Genomic DNA, 22,340 nt, shown 5'->3' on the forward strand with positions numbered 1-22,340 from the left:
ATTGTAGTGTTACTTCCCGGCTGGTGCAAGGTCTGCAAGTAAAGAAAAGCACGTTTGTTAGGACATTCCAAGGGCTCAGAGGTTTGCTTCTGGGAGCCAAGGGCTGCTCTTTGGGAAAGGTTAAATTCTTCACTGCACACACGGCCAACCACACGGTTCCTGAGTTCAGTGTCTGACTTTGATCGTGATACCATGAACTGGTTTATTAGGGAGTTTTATTGGGGAACACAACAAATTTTCTCCATGATATGAAGTTCCTGAAGTTGAAAGATGAGTAATCATGGATTTCCCCTTTATTCATTAATTATTAATTTAAGAAATAAAACAGATAAAATAAAACAAAATGTTAATCCCGTTTTTCTTTTCAGCCCATAACTTATATTGGAGTAAAAAGTTCTAATATTTTTGGGCAAAAAATTTTTTTTACCTTCTAGTAGTTTTGAAAGTTCCTCTTTTACATTTCAGGAGTGCAAACATTTAGATATTTCATCAAGATGTACATATATATCTTATGCATTCTCTTGGTAATTCTAGATCTATAAGTTTTATAACTTAAAAATTTCAGAATGTGCTATTCATTTCTTATAAGCTACTATTTCAGACGGAAAAGAAAGACTTTTAAAGGATCTTTGTTCTCTATTTCTCAGGTTTGTTTTCTTCGAAGTACTTTTTTTTTTTTTTTCTGGAAGCACTAGCTTTGAAGAGCCAGGGCAAATTAAGCTCCACACCACAAAGTAAGCTCCTTGAGTGCAGGGATTTTTTTTTTTCTTTTATGTTCACATTGTAGCTCCAGTGCCTATTCCATTGCGTGCACACACAGACACTCAGTACGTAGTTTTGGTGTCAGAGGACAGTTTTCAAAAAAAGTTAAAAACTGAACTTTACTCTACAAATCTACAGTGAGCATGTATCAAAGATTTATTTAACTCATTAATGAGAGAAACAGCAGGGTGGTAAAGCTGGTTCAGAAATAGGCACTGAAAGAATGCTAGCAGAAGACTAATAGATGAGGTTTTAAAAATGGTTACTATCCACCAGGATAATAAAGTTGTTGCCACTGGACTTTTCTACTGCACAGAAATCATTTGCATCTCTACTTGGGTAAAATTCACTTTTATTGCTATAGGGGAGAAAAATCGCTTTCATTGCTATCAGTTTTTCAAAGTTAGCATTTCCCTTGCAGGGCTGTAAAATATTCTAATACATAATAAAAAGTAAACCACATGAAATACCCTTAATAATATTGGAGAATTTAATCTCGTGTATCAGGTCAGTCTATTAAAATATATATCCTGTTTGAATTCCAAATGCAGAAACTATTAATAGTTTAGTGGTAATTTGATTCATTTTATATAAAACCAAGTGTTTTATTTCAAGTGACTTTTAGATAGTGTTTATTCAAATTAAATATGTTTTGGCCATGTGGTAGGTACTTAATAAATATTTGTAGAATTAATAAAGGCACAGTTTATTAAGTATACTGTTTTGTTAAGTAGTCAATCCCAAAAAATTTGTGGTTGCAATGCCACTTGCTCTGGTTTATGAAAGCAATAAAGAGTAGTAGGATGGCATGGCTCGTGTAGTTGCACTGAGGGTTGAGCTGCTTGCTACACCAGCTTCCCAATTGGTAGCACTTACTTGAGTCTTGTTTGCTGTGCTTCTGATCTAGCCCCCTGCCAATGTGCCTGGGAAAGAACTGAAAGATGACCCAAGTAGTTATTCATCTGCCACTCAACGTGGGAGACCAGGCTGGAGTTCTGGGCTCTTGGATTCAGCCTGAACCAGCCCTAGCCATTGCAGACATTTGGGAAGTGAATCAGCACATGAAAGTTTTTCTGTCTCCCTCTCCCTCTCTTTCTGTCACTCTGCCTTTCAAATATAAACAAATAAATCTCAAGGAAAAAAAGCTTAATGGCAAAAATGGGACTGTGGAATCAGAATAACATGGTTCAGATCCTAACTCTCTAATTTACTACTTCCAGCAAACCATTTAACCCTTGTACACCTTAATTTCTCTTCAGTTAAATGGGGATAGTGTCTACTCTCCTGGAATGTTGTAAGCATCAAAACATACGTGAATGATTGTTTATAACATGTGCAAAATGCCTCATTTACAGTAAAATGGTAGGATATATTCTAGAACATTATAAAAATGGAAGAATTTTCCATTATCTGAGCTATTTTTCTTATTGAAAGAAATCACAAATGATGAGAGATCAAAGTAGAGATGTAGAAATAACTCCCTCGTCTATGATCTCTGACAGTTTTCCACTGTGCAAACATGAAAAAAAGGCTTCTAATTTTTATTATCATTTTAACTCTAAGAATTACTTAGGGTATAATTGAAAGATATTATTTGATGATAGCAAAGAGTCTCCCTGTGGCTTGCTGACCTTGTGAGACCCAGGAATAATGTAGCTAGATCAAGATTTCTAAGTAACTTTTGGGGCCGGTGCTGTGGAGTAGCAGGTAAAGCCGCTGCCTGTAGTGCCAGCATCCCATGTAGATGCTGGTTTGAGTCCTGGCCGCTCTACTTCTGATCCAACTCTCTGTTATGGCCTGGGAAAGCAGTGGAGGATGGCCCAAGTCCTTGGGCCCCTGCACTTGTGTGGGAGACCCGGAGGAGGCTCCTAGCTCCTGGCTTTGGATTGGCGCAGCTCCAGCCATTGCAGCCAACTAGGGAGTGAATCAGCAGATGCAAGACCTCTCTCTCTCTCTCTCTCTGCCTTTCCTTCTCTCTCTGTGTAACTCTGACTTTCAAAGAAATAAATAAATCTAATAAAAACAAGATTTCTAAGCAACTTTTTTAAGTCCTCACTTAGCATAGATGTTCTAGTTACTTTTGCCATAGGACAAGTATGCCCTAAAACTGGAAGTTTAAGTCAATCATGTTTTCTGCTGGCAGATCCATTTGGTGAGGAATTTGGAGAGAGGACAACAGGGATGGCTTGTCTCTTTCCAGAATATATGGGCTCAAAATTTCAAAAACTGGAAGACTAGGGGTAGCTTAATGGCTGGGAACTGGAATCATCTTAAAGTTGTTCATTTACATATTTGACACCAGAACTAGGATGGCTTAAGGAATGGGGCTGACATTCAGACCATCTACCATGACCTCTCTATATGGTTTGCTCCCTTTCGGCATAGTAGCCTCAGTATATTTTGGCTTCTTACATCATGACTCAGGGCTTCAGGTACAAATATTCTGACAAGACGGAAGCTGCATTGCCTTTTAGGACAACCTCAGAAGGCATAAAGTATCTTTTCTACAGACTCTGTTGGTTGAAGAAGTCAGAAGTCTACCAAATTTAAAGGGAGGGAACAGTGTAGAGAAGACTATGGGATAGGAGATGCTGTGGCCATCTTTGGCCAATAAAATTTGTCACAATGAATGATTTCTTTCCTTTATTCTTAAAATTCTTTTTACTTTAAAATTTAATGACTTTAACATTTTGCCACATCCACTTTATATGTATATATTGTATACATACACATGTAATTTTTTCTTGAAAACAGGAATATTAAAGTCACACAGTGGGGCGGGCACTGTGGCATAGTAAGTTAAGCATCCATACACCTGCAGTGCTGGCATCCCATATGGGCACCAGTTGAGTCTCAGCTGCTCCACTTCCGATCCAGCTCCCTGCTGATGCCCTGAAGGCGGTAGAAAATGGCCCAAGTGCTTGGGCCCCTGCATCCACACAGGAGACTGGAGGAAGCTCTGCAGATCAGTGCAGCTCCGACCATTGCAGCCATTTGGGAAGTGTACCACCAGATGGAAGATCTCTCTTTCTCCCCCTCTCTTTTGGAAGACCTCTCTCTCTCTCTCTCTCTCTGTCTCCCTCTCTCTTTCTGTAACTGTACCTCTCAAGTAAATAAGTAAATCCTTTTTAAAAAAGTTACAAAGTGAGGGATTCATGATAATGATCATAATGTGGGGAGAGAATGATATATTGTCATGTATATGGTGTAATTCAGTGAAGTAATATTTATTATACACCAAATGATATGCCATCCACACAGTTTTTCTATTCTGTGCATATTAACTTCCATAAATAAGAGGAAATATGATATTTGCCTTTCTAGGTCTTGCTTATTTCATTTAGCACAATTACTGATTCAGTAGAGGTTTAATTCATATAACGATATGAAATGAAATATGCAGGAACTTCAAAAAGTTTTTGGAAAATAGGCTTAAAAGTATAAGCTTAGTTTTGTGCAGAAACAATTTTTGAAATTTGTGCTTAGTTTTCTGATAATACACATTTCCCATGTATTCTGAAAATAACTTATTTTGCCAGCAAAATAAACTCAAACTCTGAATTCCACTTTTCCATGAACTTTTTGATATGTTCTGTGATTGTCAAGGGCATTAACTTTTAGCTGAGTTATTGTCACTGCTCTACATTCAGTGAGTAACATGCAATCTTCTTTGTGATGAGCCTTTATTTCCTTTTCCTTTTTGCCCTCATGTTGCATTTTCCTACCTTGGGTTCATTACCTCACCCATAAAGCTCTTTTTTTTTTTTTAATCTTTTATTTAATGAATATAAATTTCCAAAGTACGACTCATGTGTTACAATGGCTTCCCCCCCATACTGTCCCTCCCACCCACAACCCTCCCCTTTCCCACTCCCTCTCCCCTTCCATTCACATCAAGATTCATTTTCGATTATCTTAATATACAGAAGATCAGCTTAGTATACCTTAAGTAAGTATTTCAACAGTTTGCTCCCACACAGAAACATAAAGTGAAAAATAATAGATGATTTTTTTTAAATGATGATGAAATCAGATCAGACCTATTGTCATGTTTAATCCCAGTGAGAGTCAAGTTGGGAATTGATAATTTCTTTCTTTTTGCTCTTTTAATATTTAATCTATTTCTAGTTTCCAAATAATTTTCTCAGGTGCCCATCAATTCCTTGTAAGTGTTTAATTTAAAAGACCTTTGAAGCATGACTGCATCTAGCTAAGTAAATCTAAACGTCAACCTTGGAAGCACCCAGTGACATTCAAATGTATTCTTTTCAATGTAGGGGACTTATTTTTCTATCTTGTGGTATATTTTGTCAAAAGAGGGTCAGAAATGTTGCCTTTCCCACTCAGCATTTGAAATATTGCTGTAAGAGCTGGTACTGTAGAGTCAGGCAGATTGACTTTAATTGTGTGAAACTGAGCAAGTTTCTCAAAAATTATGGGTTAGTTTCTTCATTTTTAAACAGAGGACAAAAATGTCTATTTTTAGCATAATAATAAGGAAATTAAATCATAAAAGAGGCTTCTGATACAGGATGTAGTTCATAGTAAGAATCCAAAAGTAACTAATAATAAGAAAAATTACATTGCCATTTTCTATACCCATAAATTCCTTTTCAAAGTTAAGTCTTGATCAATTGTTGTACGGGGTGTGCTGGTTTCAGTGGACAGAGGAGAGAAGAAGCGTTTGCACTAGTGATGACTGATGAAGAAGGTAGCGTCCTCTTCTTACCCTTTGGATGCTGACACCAAAAAGTTGGCCTGAGAGCGAGAATAAGCCAAATAAGCTATCCTGAGGAGCCTGACGTAGATAGAGAGCATCCTTTTTGAGGTTGTTTTTGTTGTTGTTGTTGCTCCTACCTGATACTCTGTGGATGATGACTGGATTGTTAAAAGGACAGTGAAAAAAAAATTGTATATGAATGAAATGACCCTTTGGCTAACCACGAAACTTCATTGTATACCCCATTGTAAAAATGTATTCGGGTTTTGTAGAATGTGTTAAGCCTGGACAATGTCTGCTATATATGATGTAAAATACAAAATGTAGGATAGAATTTTCCTTTTCCTCTTTCCCTTGAGATTTTTCCACCTGAAATCTCTCTGTAATCTCCAATTATTGTAATAACCATTGTAAAGATGGAAAACATTTATCACAGTGTCTTAAACCATGAGAAAACTTTAATTGACTTGGATTTACCATCTTTCTTTGCCGCAGGTGGTGAAGTTTACGAAATCCTTTGAATTGTTGTCCCCAAAGTGCAGCGCCGATGCTGAGAACAGGTAGGGCTTATGTGTGTCTTGGTCCTTGGGGTAAGCATCACTGTGCAATTCTCTGAGGATAGGAGTTATCCTCTCTATATATCAACAAGTGTGACCAAATGTTATAACTCTCCATAATTCAGAACTTACATAAAAATTACAGCTTAAAAATAGATGCATATACATTGAGCTTGCAAGCAGTTTTTTTTTAACTGTTGCCTCTAGCTTTTAGTGCCCCTTGTCCCTGAACCTCATAATGTTTTGAAGTAAATCATAAAGGGTTTTGCTGATTACTGGACTTTGAAACCAAATATATTATGTAAGTTAATATGGAATAGCTGTGGGGCAACCTTGTTTTTGTTAAACCAACAGTTTCCATTTTTCTTCACACCTAAAATGACTAAAGAATAAAATCAGTTTTTAGATATTCCTTAACTAGGCAGAAAGCCAACTTTCCTGCTTTATTCTGTACCTTTGTTTCTCCTCCCCCCTTTCTGTTTCCTTATCTTTAGCTATTAACATCCCTTTGGAAAAAGAGTGAGAATTTCCAGTGTTTTACCATTCATCCATATCGACATCTTTGAGACTGTAAGAGGGTAAAAATGAGGGTAAGGAACAACCAGGGAATATTTCTTAGCTTTGCAGTACTTCCCTGAATAATAGTTGGACTCCTACTAAAAATAAATTATATGATTGTCTACTTTGATCACCTCCAGAGGAAGGACAGAAAAATAGTAAAATTGATCAAAATTCACATATGTGAAGATTGGTGAAACACCCAAGACTGATTGATGGTGACAATTTTCATGTCTTTACTGATACCAACACCAAAAATATGAGTAGCTTCCAGTAATTAAGTGCTAGATATGCCAGACACTATCCTAGATAGTACATGTTTTTAATTCTAAAACTGAGGTTCAGCATTTTTTAAGATTTATTTTATTTATTTATTTTAAATACAGAGAGAGAGAGAGAGAGCACTTCCATCCATTGGTTCACTCCTCCAAATGGCTGCAATGGCCAGGGCTGGACCAGACCAACATTAGGAGCCAGGAGATTTTTCTATGTCTCCCACATGAATCTAGTGGCCCAAGTACTTGGAACATCTTCTGCTGCTTTCCCGGGTGCATTAGCAGGGAGCTGGATCAGAAGTGGAGCAGCTGGACTCAAACCGGTACCCTATGGGATGCTGGCATCACAAGTGGCAGCTTTACCCTCTATGCTACAATGCCAGACTCTCAGCAAGTTTGAAGTAACTTGTTCAAAGTCCTGCAGCCAGTACTTGTTATCCATCCAAAGATTACCTGACTAAAACTCCTAACACCTGAGCTTTGCTTCCATTACCACACAAGATTTAAAAACCTGATAGTTGATCATAAATGGTGAATATATAGGGTTATTGTTTTCCAAATTTAGTTGTTCAATCAGAATCAAGCTGGGAGAATTTAGAAGAAACTAAATCCAGAAGAAGCACACTGAGAGATTCTGATCCAATGTAGTAAAAGTGAAGTTCTGAAGAGCTGTATATTCAAAAGGCTATCTGCAAACTACTTGTTTCAAAATGTATTAGACAAGGTCATAGTCAAAGTGGAAGTTCTCTCCTCCCTTCAGAGAAAGGTACCTGTGGGGAGCAATCCGGACTAGACTAAGTTACTCGAATTAGGACTTATTCTATGCATCTGCTCTCCCACAATATGGCGCTGGGAGAGAAGTAAACAGCTTCCGCACAGCTGCCTCCAGTTCAACCAATTAACTGTAGGACTTGCTCCTGATTGGAGAGCAGCGTACTCGGCGTGTGGGCAGCCGAGTTGGGATTGGCGGAGGAGGACTATAAAGGAGGAGAGAGACGGCATGCACCAGGAACATCTATGGGGAACATCTAAGGGAACCCGTGCAGCCCCCGAGAAAGCCGGCCGGCGGTGTGCCGCTCCCCTGCGGAAGTGGGGAATGTGGCCAGGGGGAACTGCCCTTCCACGGAGGTGGAAGGGATAGTAGCCAACCCGGGAAGAACCAGCAGCAAACCCGGGGAGGGCCGAGCAGACGAAAGAACAGCGCAGGGTCCTGTGTCGTTCCTCCACGAAGACGGGGAGCGACATAATGGTGCCGTGACTCGGATATGAAGCCTAGGCAGGGCTTAGTGTCGTTCCTCCACGAAGAGGGGGAGCGACATAATGGTGCCGTGACTCGGATAGGAAACCTAACTCGGATAGGAAACTTAGGACGGATATGAAACTTAGGAGGGAAGAAACGGGAAGAACTAGGGAAAATATCGGAGAGAGAAACTAGCAAACAGCCTAGGGAAAATATCGGAGAGACTAGCAAACAGCCTAGGGAAAAGCCGGACGAAAAAGGAGCCGGGAGAAGCTATTGAAAGCCTAGGCATAGACTCGGATACGGACTACGGGGGGAAGCTGGGAGAAATCTTTAAGGTCGAAAGCGAAAGTGAAAGCTAGAACAAACAGACTCGGATGCGGACTGTGGGGAGAGGCCAGGAGAAATGAGGGAGGAATATTGTTGGAAGAAAACTTAGGGAAACATACCGGGTAGAGAAAAATGTTAGGGAAATTGAAGCCGCGGGGGGCAGGCCGAGGCGGAAACGGAAGCCACTTTGGGGTTCTCAAGTTAGCCCGGGAATAGGGGGCGAAAAGTTGAAACCAGAAGCTGAAACGTGAGCCAGGTTGGGATCCGTCTGATTAGCCCGGGGAGCAAAGGACGGGAAGCCAAACCGTGGGGCGGAGACGTACGCTGGGTTGAATTCGCCAGGCTAGCCCGGGGAACTTAGATTGAATGCTAGTGGCGGACACGTAAGCTACGCTGTGTTACTCGCGGAAGCCGCCGCGTGCAGAGAGAGCACGGGGCGTGAATAGATAGGGAACGGGGCTGGCGTAGGCCGTGGTTCAGACGCGAAAGGGTTAAGCGTGGAGACCGCGGAGCACGCGAAGCCGAGCCGCGCAAAGCCGGGAAGCTGCGCAGATGAGAGAGGCGCGCGGGCTAAAGCGGCGCAGAGCCGGGAACCCGCCGGCGGGGCGAGGTGCCGGAAAGCCGCAGGGATAAGAGAAACAGAAGTTTAGAAGTAAAGTGAGAAAAATAGGAATGCTGGAAGATAGAAGTAAAATGGGAGAAATAGGAATGCCCGGAGATAGAGAAATAGAGAAATAAAAAGGCCTCCCTACAACACTGCAATGTGAGAGCTTGGATTCGGTCTGCCTAATCAAGTGAGGCGATGAGCACCTGCGGGCAGCTAGCAGCTTATGCGCCGCAGGTCACCGAAGACAGGCACGAATTAACATCAGTAAGGCTTCCCCACAATACAACAATATTAAGCTTGGATTTGGTCTGCCTGATTTAAGGCGGTAAGCACCAGCAAGCAGCTCGACCAAAGCATGAGCTGCAGGTCACCGAAGATAGGCACAAACCAACACTAATAAGTCTCCCCCACAATACGGCAATGAGAAGGCTTGGATTCGGTTTGCCTGATAGGGCTTGTAAGCCCCTGCAGGCTCGACCAGAGCATGCGCTGCAGGGCACCGAACACAGGCACGCATCAGCGCCTAAAAACCTCCTCACAACATGGCGAAGAGAGGACCCGGATTCGGTTTGCCTGATAGGACTTGTAAGAGCCTGTGGCAACTCTAGCAAGTAGAGCAGAGTGTGTGCCGCGGGACACCGAAGACAGGCGCGTATCAACGCTAAAAAATAAAAAGAAAGGGGGATCTGTGGGGAGCAATCCGGACTAGACTAAGTTACTCGAATTAGGACTTATTCTATGCATCTGCTCTCCCACAATATGGCGCTGGGAGAGAAGTAAACAGCTTCCGCACAGCTGCCTCCAGTTCAACCAATTAACTGTAGGACTTGCTCCTGATTGGAGAGCAGCGTACTCGGCGTGTGGGCAGCCGAGTTGGGATTGGCGGAGGAGGACTATAAAGGAGGAGAGAGACGGCATGCACCAGGAACATCTATGGGGAACATCTAAGGGAACCCGTGCAGCCCCCGAGAAAGCCGGCCGGCGGTGTGCCGCTCCCCTGCGGAAGTGGGGAATGTGGCCAGGGGGAACTGCCCTTCCACGGAGGTGGAAGGGATAGTAGCCAACCCGGGAAGAACCAGCAGCAAACCCGGGGAGGGCCGAGCAGACGAAAGAACAGCGCAGGGTCCTGTGTCGTTCCTCCACGAAGACGGGGAGCGACATAATGGTGCCGTGACTCGGATATGAAGCCTAGGCAGGGCTTAGTGTCATTCCTCCACGAAGAGGGGGAGCGACAGGTACCTCCTTCTTTGATGGCCCCTTCTTTCCACTGGGATCTCACTTGCAGAGATCTTTCATATAGGTGTTTTTTGTGTGTTTTGTTTTGTTTTGTTTTGTTTTGCCAGAGTGTCTTGGCTTTCCAGGCCTGAAATGCTCTCATGGGCTCTTCAGCCAGATCTGAATGCCTTAAGGGCTGATTCTGAGGCCAGAGTGCTGTTTAGGACATCTGCCATTCTATGAGTCTGCTGTGTATCCTGCTTCCCATGTTGGATCGTTCTCTCCTTTTTGATTCTATCAGTTAGTATTAGCAGACATTAGTCTTGTTTATGTGATCCTTTTGACTCTAAATCCTATCATTATGATCAATTGTGAACTGAAACTGATCACTTGGACTAGTGAGATGGCATTGGTACATGCAACCTTGATGGAATTGAATTGGAATCCCCTGACACGTTTCTAACTCCACCATTTGGGGCAAGTCCGATTGAGCATGGGCCAAACTGTACATTTCCTCCCTTTCTCATTCCCACTCTTATATTTAACAGGTATCACTTTTCAGTTAAATTTAAAACCTAAGAATAATTGTGTGTTAATTACAGAGTTCAACCAATAGTATTAAGTAGGACAAAAAAAAAAAATACTAAAAGGGGTAAAGTATTAAGTTGTTCCTAGACAATTAGGACAAGGACTGATCAAGTCATTGTTTCTCATAGTGTCCATTTCACTTCAACAGGTTTCCTTTTTGGTGCTTGGTTAGTTGTCACCAATCAGGGAGAACATATGATATCTGTCCCTTTGGGACTGGCTTATTTCACTCAGCATGTTTTCCAGATTCCTCCATTTTGTTGCAAATGACTAGATTTCATTTTTTTACTGCTGTATAGTATTCTATAGAGTACATGTCCCATAATTTCTTTATCCAGTCTACTGTTGATGGGAATTTAGGCTGATTCCAGGTCTTAGCTATTGTGAATATGTCTTTTAATTCCTTAAGATTTTGTCTTCACCCTTCTTTCTCCATAGGTATTAGACTTTGAACTTTGGTCCACACTTAAGAACTAGACCACAAATGAGAGCCAGGTGCTTAGTTGGTCTCTTGATTTCCCCACTTGTCTTCCACCAGGTTTGGATACTCAAAATCTCCTCCTCCTTACAATCCTTTCAGTCCATGTTTATCAATTCATGCAGATTAATGCTCCCTCATGCACAGATGTGTCTCGGTTTAGGCTCATATGTCCTGCTATCAAAGAAATCCATGATTGCAAGGCAGTTGAAGACCATACGTTCTATAAAAGGTTTTTGCAAGGTGATTTTTTGAAGTATTTATTTGTTCTGGAGATATACACACAGAGAGAAAGCTCTCATCTTCTGGTTCACTCCCCAAATGCCCACAAGAACCCAGGTTTGGCCAGGCTAAAGCGAGAAGCTGATTATTCAATCCAGGTCTCCCATGTAGGTGGCAGGGACCCAGATACTTGAGTGATCGTCTGCTGCCTCCCAGAGTGTGCATTAGCAGGAAACTAGAATAGGGATCAGAGCCTGAACTCAAACTCTAATATGGGATTCTATTGTCCCAACCAGCGTCTTAACTGATAGACCAAATACTTACCCCCAGGGTGATATTTAGATACAGAGGAGGGATACTGTAGGGAAAGAGAAATAATTTTCTGTATACCTTTCTGAGTTCTTAGCTGGCACAATGCCCTGTAATAAAAAATAGATTTGCAAGAAGAACACAAACAGAAATTATTAATATGTGTATCTCATGTGTATGTGTATGGGAGACATACATAGATAAAAATGAGTAAATTGCGAAGAAGTGGCTTCGAATTCTATCATCCATAGCATTTTCAACAAAGAATAATACATTTTTTGAGAAGTAACAAGACATGGGAAAAGGACTTTAAATATTAAGAGGAGGAAAATTATGGGGAAGCAAATAAATAGGAGTTTGTAAAGCTGTTGTATACATTCCTGTGATGCTGCCTCCAGGGTGAGAAGGGTCTAAAATAGTCTTTGGTGATCACTGTTTGTCTTCCCTGCTGTAACCACACAGTGGGAGGACAGGGCTTTTCACTGGTCTGCTTCTCTGCAGTTACCCTCAGTTCAGAAGAATCCTTACACAATGTGACATACTTGGGGGCAGAATATTCTAGTTTCCTACAACACCCAGCTCATCATGAGAGAAGTGGAAGGTGGTCCTTTTGGATGTAGCAAAACTTCAATTAGGTCATATGGGACTGCTTTCCAGGCGGGGAGTAATATCACGAGCAGAGGCACTGGGTGAAAGAGAGAACATAGCATGAACGGATACTGGAATCTTTAATTAGGGCCATAAGCTGTCATCACCAAGACCAACAAAATTGATGGTGATAACTTCCAGCTCCTCCTGAGAACATCCAGCTTCCAAAAAAAGACATCTGGATGAGATTAGGGTCAGATCTTCTTGGAACCTTCAGAGATGCTCAAACCCTTCTAATTGGCCTGGAGACTGGCCGCTTGCCTGTTTGCTCACAAGGGAGTGACATATTGAGATTTGTGCTATAAAAAAATCACCTGGGTGGTGGAGTGAAGTAGGACTGGAGAAATCGCAAACTGAGGTCACCTAGGGATTAGATCTGCCTTGCCGACGTGGTGATGAGTCAGTGCTGTAAGATCCACTGTCTTTACCATTTCCAGATCAGTAACTGCTATTTTTTGACCACTCACCCTTTTTATTCTCCCTTTGCTCCAGGTTGCTAGTTCTTCTTAAAGTTCTGTTTCCCAGAGTAGAACATGATTTTCCAGTTTTTTTTCCAGAATCAGAACATATCAGAAAACGCATGTACTTCTTTTGTTCAGAATGCAGTTCTGTTAATGCAGTGATTATTCATAATCATCTCATGTAGCCTCGCTTTAGGACCTTTCCTAAGAAGCCTAATTTAAGAATATTTGGTGAATTAGCCTGAATAAACTTTCTTGGATTTCTTGTTCAACCTTTAATAAAGCTCTTTTGTATCCTCAGTAGGAACAGGCAATTTGAATATGTACTTAGAAACTGGAAAAGAGCATTTCTAAAAGTCTGAACAGAAATTTTCAAATGCCTGCAATAGCCAGAGTTGGGCCAGGTCAAAGTCAGGAGTCAGTAACTCCATCCGGGTGTCCCACATGAATGACAGGAGTCCAGGTACTTGGGCCATCATCTGCTGCCTCCCAGGTACATTAGCAAGAAGCTGAATAAGATAAGAAACAGGGTCGCTGAGCCTCTGATATGGGATATGTGTATCCCAAGCAGTAGGGTTATCTGCTGTGCCACATGCCCATGCCCTCACCCCCAGATGCTCTGCTTTGAAAAGGAGTCCAAGAAGAAGATAAATCATGGGGGGTAAAAATGGAATAAGAAGAGACAGACAAAGTCTTCAAGGATCAAGTAGAGGCTGAGATGTGTGGGGAGAAAATGTCCAGTGAGAAATTTCCGGGAATGGGGCTGGTGAAGGATTTGTGTGAACTGAGCTGTGCTCTGGTACAAATTAGTGGGACTGCTCTGTTCTTTGCATGGCACTCAGCTTGCTGTATTCAGCTGCTACTTAAGCTGTGTTGCCTAATCAAAATCTTCTCTGTGCAGCCACATGAAGTAGCTCAGACCCCACAAAACCAAAAATTCATTCTTTCACAGGTCACTTCTGAAAAAAGGTAGAAAAGGTTGATCTTTTTAAGAAACGAGAAATACTTAATGTTAGAAATTTGTTTTAATTTAAAGGTCATTTCGCTGGGTTACAGTAGCATCAATAACATCACCCCCAAATTCATGTTCACCCCCAACCTCAGAATGGAAACATATTTGAAAATAAAGTCTTTGCAGATATAATTAGTTGAGGGATTTTAGATTCAATAAGATTGGATGTAACCTAGGTACTAAACCCAATGGCTGGTTCCCCTATAGGAGGAAGGGATACCCAGGGACACAAATAGGAAGTCTGTGTGAAGACAGAGGCCAATATTGGAGGGGTCTACAAGGCAAGGAATGCTAGGAGTCACCAGAAGCTGGAAGATACATGGAAGGATTCTAACTTAGAGCCTTCCAAGAGGACATGGTCCTGCCAACACCTTGGTTTCAGTCTTCTGGACTCCAGAATTGTGAAACAATAGGTGTCTATTGTTTTAGCCTCCAAGTTTGCAGAAATATACTATGTCAGTCCTAGGGGACTACTATGTTCAGTTATCAAATGAGAAAGGTAAAATGGATAATAGTCCATTACATGTCTGTCCCAGCAATAGAGTTCGAGGAAGCAATGATTCTGTGTATCCACTATTGTGTACATTATAATGATTTGTATTTAATTAGGGAAATAGACTTAACCGTCATTGGAAATCTACCTTATGTCCGATTTTTGTTGTGTTAGTTAATCTCACAAATGCTCATTGAGTAAGATGCAGTTGTCTTTATTTTACAAATGAGGGAGCCGAGGTGCAGAGAGGTTAGGAGAATTGCACACCATGGCAGAGTAGTACATGTTAAACTGTTAGTCAGAATATCACTGCATGCAAAGCTATGGGCCTGTCTTCAAGCTGGGTCTGGAAGGACTTCTCTTGGCTATCTAATGGCTCATTCTGTTAAGACCAAAGCCTTAAACTCTAGAAACATTTACATCCTCAGAGGGTCAGATACCTGTAAAAGACTCAAGTGTCAACAACCTATCTAGAAACAATCATCTGGATGTCAGAGGTTGCTAGCATGGTTAGAACACGTGATAGCAGTAAGGTAGTGCCTTACTGAGACATACTGGATCTTGAGGCAAAAGGAAAAACTGGCCTTTTTAAAAGTTTTTAACATTTCATTTAGATGGAAGCTTTTGTTTTAATTTATATATTTTTAAATAATTGCATTAAACTTTTATTTATATTTATTACTGAGCTTTTGGTGCTCTTTTAACTTTGCATCTGAAGCAAGTTAATCCCCTCACCCCAATCCCTACGCAGCTTCAAGAAGCCTGGGAGAAGGAGCTTCAGGTCTCTGAAGCCGGTAGGAGTCTATGATATGAGTTACTTTACACGGATGCTCCAAAATACAGAGATGCAAGTGCCCGTGAAGAGGGAGTTGCACTAGAGGAAGAGCAGAGAAAAGGGTGTGTGAGTGGCCCGAGTTGCTAAGACTTTAAGGAAGGCTTGCTTTCTTTCCCACACACAGTATTATTTTCTCAGCGTTCCCTGGGTATGAGTATTGATGGTTCTGGTCCTTTGTTTGGAGAGCCACTGGCAGCATGAGATATTTTAGAACAGTAATCAACTGAAGATTCCATTTCCAAAATTAATACTCCTTCACTAGCTAGTGAAATACAGGCGGTTGCTTCATGAGCAGATGAAAAGAAAAATTTACTACGTGCTAAATGCTATGTGAAGAATATGGAAAGAATGAGACGGAACTCAACAGTATGTGAATTATCTCATTTATTCCTCTATTATGGATAAGGATTAAGAAATATGTACAGGGCCACACGATGAGTGACAGATAGTGGTTGAAACCCAGTCCACCTAGCCCTAGCACTCATCCTTTAACTATTATGTTTATTATTTGGTTGGGAGGCCAATTAACAGGAAACATTACTAAAATTGCTGGAAGAACACACTGCCTGGAACACAGTACTTGCTCAATAAATATTTAATGAATGAGTTATTTGCAGACTTTTTATTTCACACTGAACATGCTGAAAGTTGGAACAGTGTCATAACACCACTGTGGCAGTTGGGATGCACTGTTTCTCAGGTATGTCCAAATTTGGTCTGGGCTGCTTGGATAGTCACTTCAGTGGGTGAGATTGTTGGTACTATAGGTTTTTTTTTTTTTAAGATTTAGTTATTTATTTGAACGTCAGAGTTACACAGAGAGAGAAGGAGCTGGTTCACTCCCCAATTGGCCACAGCAGCTGGAGCTGCGCCGATCCGAAGCCAAGATCCAGGAGCTGCTTCTGGGTCTCCCACGTGGGTCCAGGGGCCCAAGGACTTGGGCCATCTTCTACTGATTCCCCAGGCCATAGCAGAGAGCTGGATTGGAAGTGCAACAGCTGGGACTCGAACTGGCGCCCATATGGGATACTGGCACTGCAGGCTGCGGCTTTACCCCCTACACCACAGCACTGGCCCCAGTACTATAGGTTTAGACTAGATGCTTGTGAATATGTCTTCAACAAGATCACACTATAATTTGACCTTGAAATGAAAGGTTACAGTTTGGCTGAAAACATGGAAACAAGAGTTGGAGTCTAAGTTTGATATTAATGAAGAAAATATTTGTTGTAAAACCTGTCACAATGCTGAATGTTCTTACAAAGCAAAAGTCAATGCAGATACTGACAAGAAAATTATGAGTGCTATTTTATTACAGAAATGCATACTACAAAAGAATCACCTAACAAATGCCAAGTCATGCAGTTGAAGGCTAGAAAAATTGCCAGAGTTCTCACAATAAATGAAAGAAATTTCAAAACAATGAGAGGCTGGTGTAATCAAATTCATTCTTGATCCAGGGTAGTTATTAAGGTAAGGAATAGCAATTCATCAAAAATTTCCAACTGACAGCAAGCTGCTTAACTTTCAGTGACAAGTGATTCAACTGAGGGGGAAAAAAGAAAACTATGAATTCAACGAATCAGGAAGAAATTCTGAGAAAATCCCAGTCTCTTTTGATATGCCTGTCACTGCCAAGGGTGTTGAAACAATTAGCATCAAGATCATAATCTTAAAATGTAGCAGTTCTGTATGATGCCATGCATAATGATGGGTGGTCAAAACTTACCACCATATTTAATTTTAAACAACAAAATCAAATTAAGTATGGGTAGAATTTTGGCTCCCAATATCTTCTTGTAGCCATATTTTCATGTTATATTACCTGAGCAAGGAGATTGCAGACTCCTTTAAAATAGGAATGTTATTGAGGATTTTGTAGGTGAGTCCAGTGCAATCACATAAGCTCTTAAAAACAACAACTGGGACTGGGCCAGGCTGAAGTCAGGAACTGGGGCCTCCATTCAGTCTCCCATGTAGATGGCAGGGACCCAAATGCTCGAGCCATCGTTTGCTTCCTTCCAGGGTGCTCATTAGCAGGGATCTGGATCAGAAGCAAGTGGAGTCATGACTGTATCCCAGGCACTCAGATATGGAATGTAGGCAACCCAAGAGGCAGCTTAACCCTCTGAGCCACAATGCCCAACAATTATGAATTCTTTTAAGAAATGTTGCATCCTAAATATTCTGATGGCTTAGACAGTAATATTTGTGACCCCTGGAGACAGTGAATTCACTAAATGTGAAGACACATTAGAGATGCCTTTACCAATTTATTTTGGTAATAGTGCTTCCTTTAGGTATCATCAACATGTAGAATTTTCAGTTTTCTCTCAAGAATGGTACATGATAAAATTTAGGTTTTTTGTCTAAAAGATTTTGGATAATAAGATTAAGCTATTGTAGTAATAAGAAGGCATTGCCCCATAGTAGCATTTAGTGGTTTAAAAGTAGTAATCAATCTTATGATTGATGGCAGCCAGCGAGTCAGTTAAATAATGTGAACCTCCCACACCTTGTTTCATTTTTCATAGTCCTGGAGGCTGAGGACTTCAAGATTAAGCCCTAGCAGATTCTGTGTCCGGTGAGGGCGGCCCTTTCTGCTTCACAGATGTGGCTTTTTTGCTGTGTCATCACGTGGTAGGAGGTCTGGAAGGACACCATTGTGTTCTCATGTGGCAGAAGAGATGGCAGGTCCTGGCAGCTCTCTAAAACCTCCTTGAAAAGGCCATCAGTCCCACTGAGGAAGGCAGAGACCTCCTATTCATCCCCTAAGAGGCTCCACATCTTAATATCATCACTTTAGGATTAAGTTCCAGCATGAATTTTGGATGAACACCTTGAAACCATAGCAACATACAATTATTCATATTATGCCCTCAAAATCTAATCTCTGGAAAGTAGCAGTGTCCCCTCTTTCATTCTTTTTTTTTTTTATTTTTTTATTTTTTTTATCTTTTATTTAATGAATATAAATTTCCAAAGTACGACTCATGGGTTACAATGGCTTCCCCCCCCATACCGTCCCTCCCACCAACAACCCTCCCCTTTCCCACTCCCTCTCCCCTTCCATTCACATCAAGATTCATTTTCGATTATCTTAATATACAGAAGATCAGCTTAGTATACCTTAAGTAAGTATTTCAACAGTTTGCTCCCACACAGAGACATAAAGTGAAAAATAATAGATGATTTTTTTAAAATGATGATGAAATCAGATCAGACCTATTGTCATGTTTAATCCCAGTGAGAGTCAAGTTGGGAATTGAAAATTTCTTTTTTTTTTTTTTTTTTTTTTTTACAGAAGATCAGTTTAGTGTACATTAAGTAAAGATTTCAGTCGTTTGCACCCCCACAGAAACACAAAGTGAAATATACTGTTTGAGTACTCGTTATAGCATTAAGCCTCAGTGTACAGCACGTTAAGGACCGAGATCCTACATGAGGAGTAAGTGCACAGTGACTCCTGTTGTTGACTTTACCAATTGACACTCCTGTTTATGGCATCAGTAATCTCCCTATGCACCAGTTATGAGTTTCCAAGGCTATGGAAGCCCCTTGAGTTCTCCGACTCTTATCTTGTTTAGACACGGTCATAGTCAAAGTGGAGGTTCTCTCCTCCCTTCAGAGAAAGGCACCTCCCTCTTTGAAGACCTGTTCTTTCCACTGGGATCTCACTCACAGAGATCTTTTTGCCAGAGTGTCTTGGCTTTCCATGCCTGAAATACTCTCATGGGCTTTTCAGCCAGATCCGAGTGCCTTTAGGGCTGATTCTGAGGCCAGAGTGCTATTTAGGACATCCGCCATTCTATGAGTCTGCTGAGTATCTCACTTCCCATGTTGGATCACTCTCCCCTTTATTTATTCTATCGGTTGGTGTTAGCAGATACTAGACTTGTTTATGTGCTCCCTTTGACTCTTAGTCCTTTCATTATGATCAATTGTGAACTGAAATTGATCACTTGGAGTAGTGAGATGGCATTGGCACATGCCACCTTGATGGGATTGAATTGGAATCCCCTGGTATGTTTCCAACTCTACCAATTGGGGCAAGTCAGCCCGAGCATGTCCCAAATTATACATCTCTTCCCTCTCTTATTCCCACTCTTATGTTTAACAGGGATCACATTTCGGTTAATTTTCAACACTTAAGAATAACTGTGTGATAATTACAGAATTAAACCAGTCATATTAAGTAGAACAGACAAAAAAAAATACTATGAGGGATAATGTATTAAGTTGTCCATTAGCAGTCAGAGCTATGCTGATCAAGTCACCATTTCTCATAGTGTCCATTTCACTTCAGGAGGTTTCCTTTTTGGTGTTGAGTCAGTTGTCACCGATCAGGGAGAACATATGGTATTTGTCCCTTTGGGACTGGCTTACTTCACTCAGCATGATGTGTTCCAGATTCCTCCATTTTGTTGCAAATGACTGGATTTCGTTGTTTCTTACTGCGGTATAGTACTCTAAAGAATACATATCCCATAATTTCTTTATCCAGTCTACCGTTGATGGGCATTTAGGTTGGTTCCAGGTCTTGGCTATTGTGAATTGTGCTGCAATAAACATTAGGGTGCAGACCGCTTTTTTGTTTATCAATTTAAACTCCTTTGGGTAAATTCCAAGGAGTGGGATGGCTGGGTCGAATGGTAGGGTTATATTCAGGTTTCTGAGGAATCTCCAGACTGATTTCCATAGTGGCTTGACCAGTTTGCATTCCCACCAACAGTGGGTTAGTGTCCCTTTTTCCCCACATCCTCGCCAGCATCTGTTGTTGGTAGATTTCTGTATGTGAGCCATTCTAACTGGGGTGAGGTGAAACCTCATTGTGGTTTTGATTTGCATTTCCCTGATTGCTAGTGACCTTGAACATTTTTTCATGTGCCTGTTGGCCATTTGGATTTCCTCTTTTGAAAAATGTCTATTGAAGTCCTTGGCCCATCTCTTAAGTGGGTTGTTGGTTTTGTTTTTGTGGAGTTTCTTGATCTCTTTGTAGATTCTGGTTATTAACCCTTTATCTGTTGCATAGTTTGCAAATATTTTTTCCCATTCTGTCGGTTGTCTCTTCACTCTCCTGACTGTTTCTTTTGCAGTACAGAAACTTCTCAATTTGATGCAATCCCAATAGTTGATTTTGGCTTTGACTGTCTGTGCCTCCCGGGTCTTTTCCAGAAATTCTTTGCCTGTGCCAATATCTTGAAGGGTTTCTCCAATGTTCTCTAATAACTTAATGGTGTCAGGACGAAGATTTAGGTCTTTAATCCACGTTGAGTGGATTTTTGTGTAAGGTGTAAGGTAGGGGTCTTGCTTCATGATTCTGCACGTGGAAATCCAGTTTTCCCAGCACCATTTATTGAATAGACTGTCCTTGCTCCAGGAATTAGTTTTAGATCCTTGATCAAATATAAGTTGGCTGTAGATGTTTGGGTTGATTTCTGGTGTTTCAATTCTGTTCCATTGGTCTATCCATCTGTTTCTGTACCAGTACCATGCTGTTTTGATTACAACTGCCCTGTAGTATGTCCTGAAGTCTGGTATTGTGATGCCTCCGGCTTTGTTTTTGTTGTACAAGATTGCTTTAGCTATTCGAGGTCTCTTGTGCCTCCATATGAATTTCAGCATCATTTTTTCTAGATCTGCGAAGAATGTCTTTGGTATCTTGATTGGGATTGCATTGAATCTATAAATTGCTTTTGGGAGAATGGACATTTTGATGATGTTGATTCTTCCAATCCATGAGCATGGAAGATTTTTCCATTTTTTGGTATCCTCTTCTATTTCTTTCTTTAAGGTTTTGTAATTTTCATCGTAGAGATCTTTAACGTCCTTGGTTAAGTTTATTCCAAGGTATTTGATGGTTTTTGTAGCTATTGTGAATGGGATTGACCTTAGCAGCTCTTTCTCAGTCATGGCATTGCTTGTGTATACAAAGGCTGTTGATTTTTGTGCATTGATTTTATATCCTGCCACTTTGCCAAACTCCTCTATGAGTTCCAATAGTCTCTTAGTAGAGTTCTTTGGATCCTCTAAGTACAGAATCATATCGTCTGCAAAGAGGGATAGTTTGACTTCTTCCTTCTTGATTTGTATTCCTTTGATTTCTTTTTCTTGTCTGATGGCTCTGGCTAAAACTTCCAGAACTATGTTAAATAGCAGTGGTGAGAGTGGGCATCCCTGCCTGGTGCCAGATTTCAGTGGAAATGCTTCCAACTTTTCCCCATTCAATAGGATGCTGGCTGTGGGTTTTTTATAAATTGCTTTGATTATATTGAGGAATGTTCCTTCTATACCCAATTTGCTTAGAGTTTTCATCATGAAAGGGTGTTGAATTTTATCAAATGCTTTCTCTGCATCAATTGAGATAATCATATGGTTTTTCTTCTGCAGTCTGTTAATGTGGTGAATCACATTGATTGATTTGCGAATGTTGAACCATCCCTGCATACCAGGGATGAATCCCACTTGGTCTGGGTGGATGATTTTCCTGATGTGTTGTTGTATTCTATTGGCCAGAATTTTATTGAGGATTTTTGCGTCTATGTTCATCAGGGATATTGGTCTGTAATTTTCTTTCAGTGCTGCATCTTTCTCTGGCTTAGGGATTAAGGTGATGCTGGCTTCATAGAAAGAATTTGGGAGGATTCCCTCTTTTTCGATTGTTCTGAATAGTTTGAGAAGAAATGGGATTAGTTCTTCTTTAAATGTCTGGTAGAATTCAGCAGTGAATCCATCTGGTCCTGGGCTTTTCTTTGTTGGGAGGGCCTTTATTACTGTTTCAATTTCTGTTTCAGTTATGGGTCTATTTAGGTTTTCGATGTCTTCATGGTTCAATTTAGGTAGGTTGCATGTGTCCAGGAATCTATCCATTTCTGATAGGTTTTCCTGTTTGCTGGTGTACAGGTCCTTGTAGTAATTTCTGATGATTCTTTTTATTTCTGTGGTGTCTGTTGTTACGTTTCCTTTTTCATCTCTGATTTTATTGATTTGGGTCTTTTCTCTTCTTTTTTTAGTTAGTTGGGCCAATGGG

The 22,340-nt window shown here is 40.9% G+C and overlaps 1 protein-coding gene across 1 annotated transcript in view; it reads left to right on the top strand.

The window, feature by feature from the left end:
• Nucleotides 1-22,340, top strand: part of PDE11A (phosphodiesterase 11A) — a 451,047-nt gene that overhangs the window by 187,714 nt on the left and 240,993 nt on the right. The window contains exon 5 of the mRNA XM_051849397.3: nucleotides 5,978-6,042. Coding sequence (XP_051705357.2) covers nucleotides 5,978-6,042 — 65 coding nt within the window. The remainder of the gene's footprint in view (nucleotides 1-5,977; nucleotides 6,043-22,340) is intronic.

Source organism: Oryctolagus cuniculus, chromosome 3 (assembly GCF_051225735.1).
Source record: "Oryctolagus cuniculus isolate XC-2025 breed Fujian yellow rabbit chromosome 3, ASM5122573v1, whole genome shotgun sequence".
NCBI lineage: Eukaryota > Metazoa > Chordata > Mammalia > Lagomorpha > Leporidae > Oryctolagus > Oryctolagus cuniculus.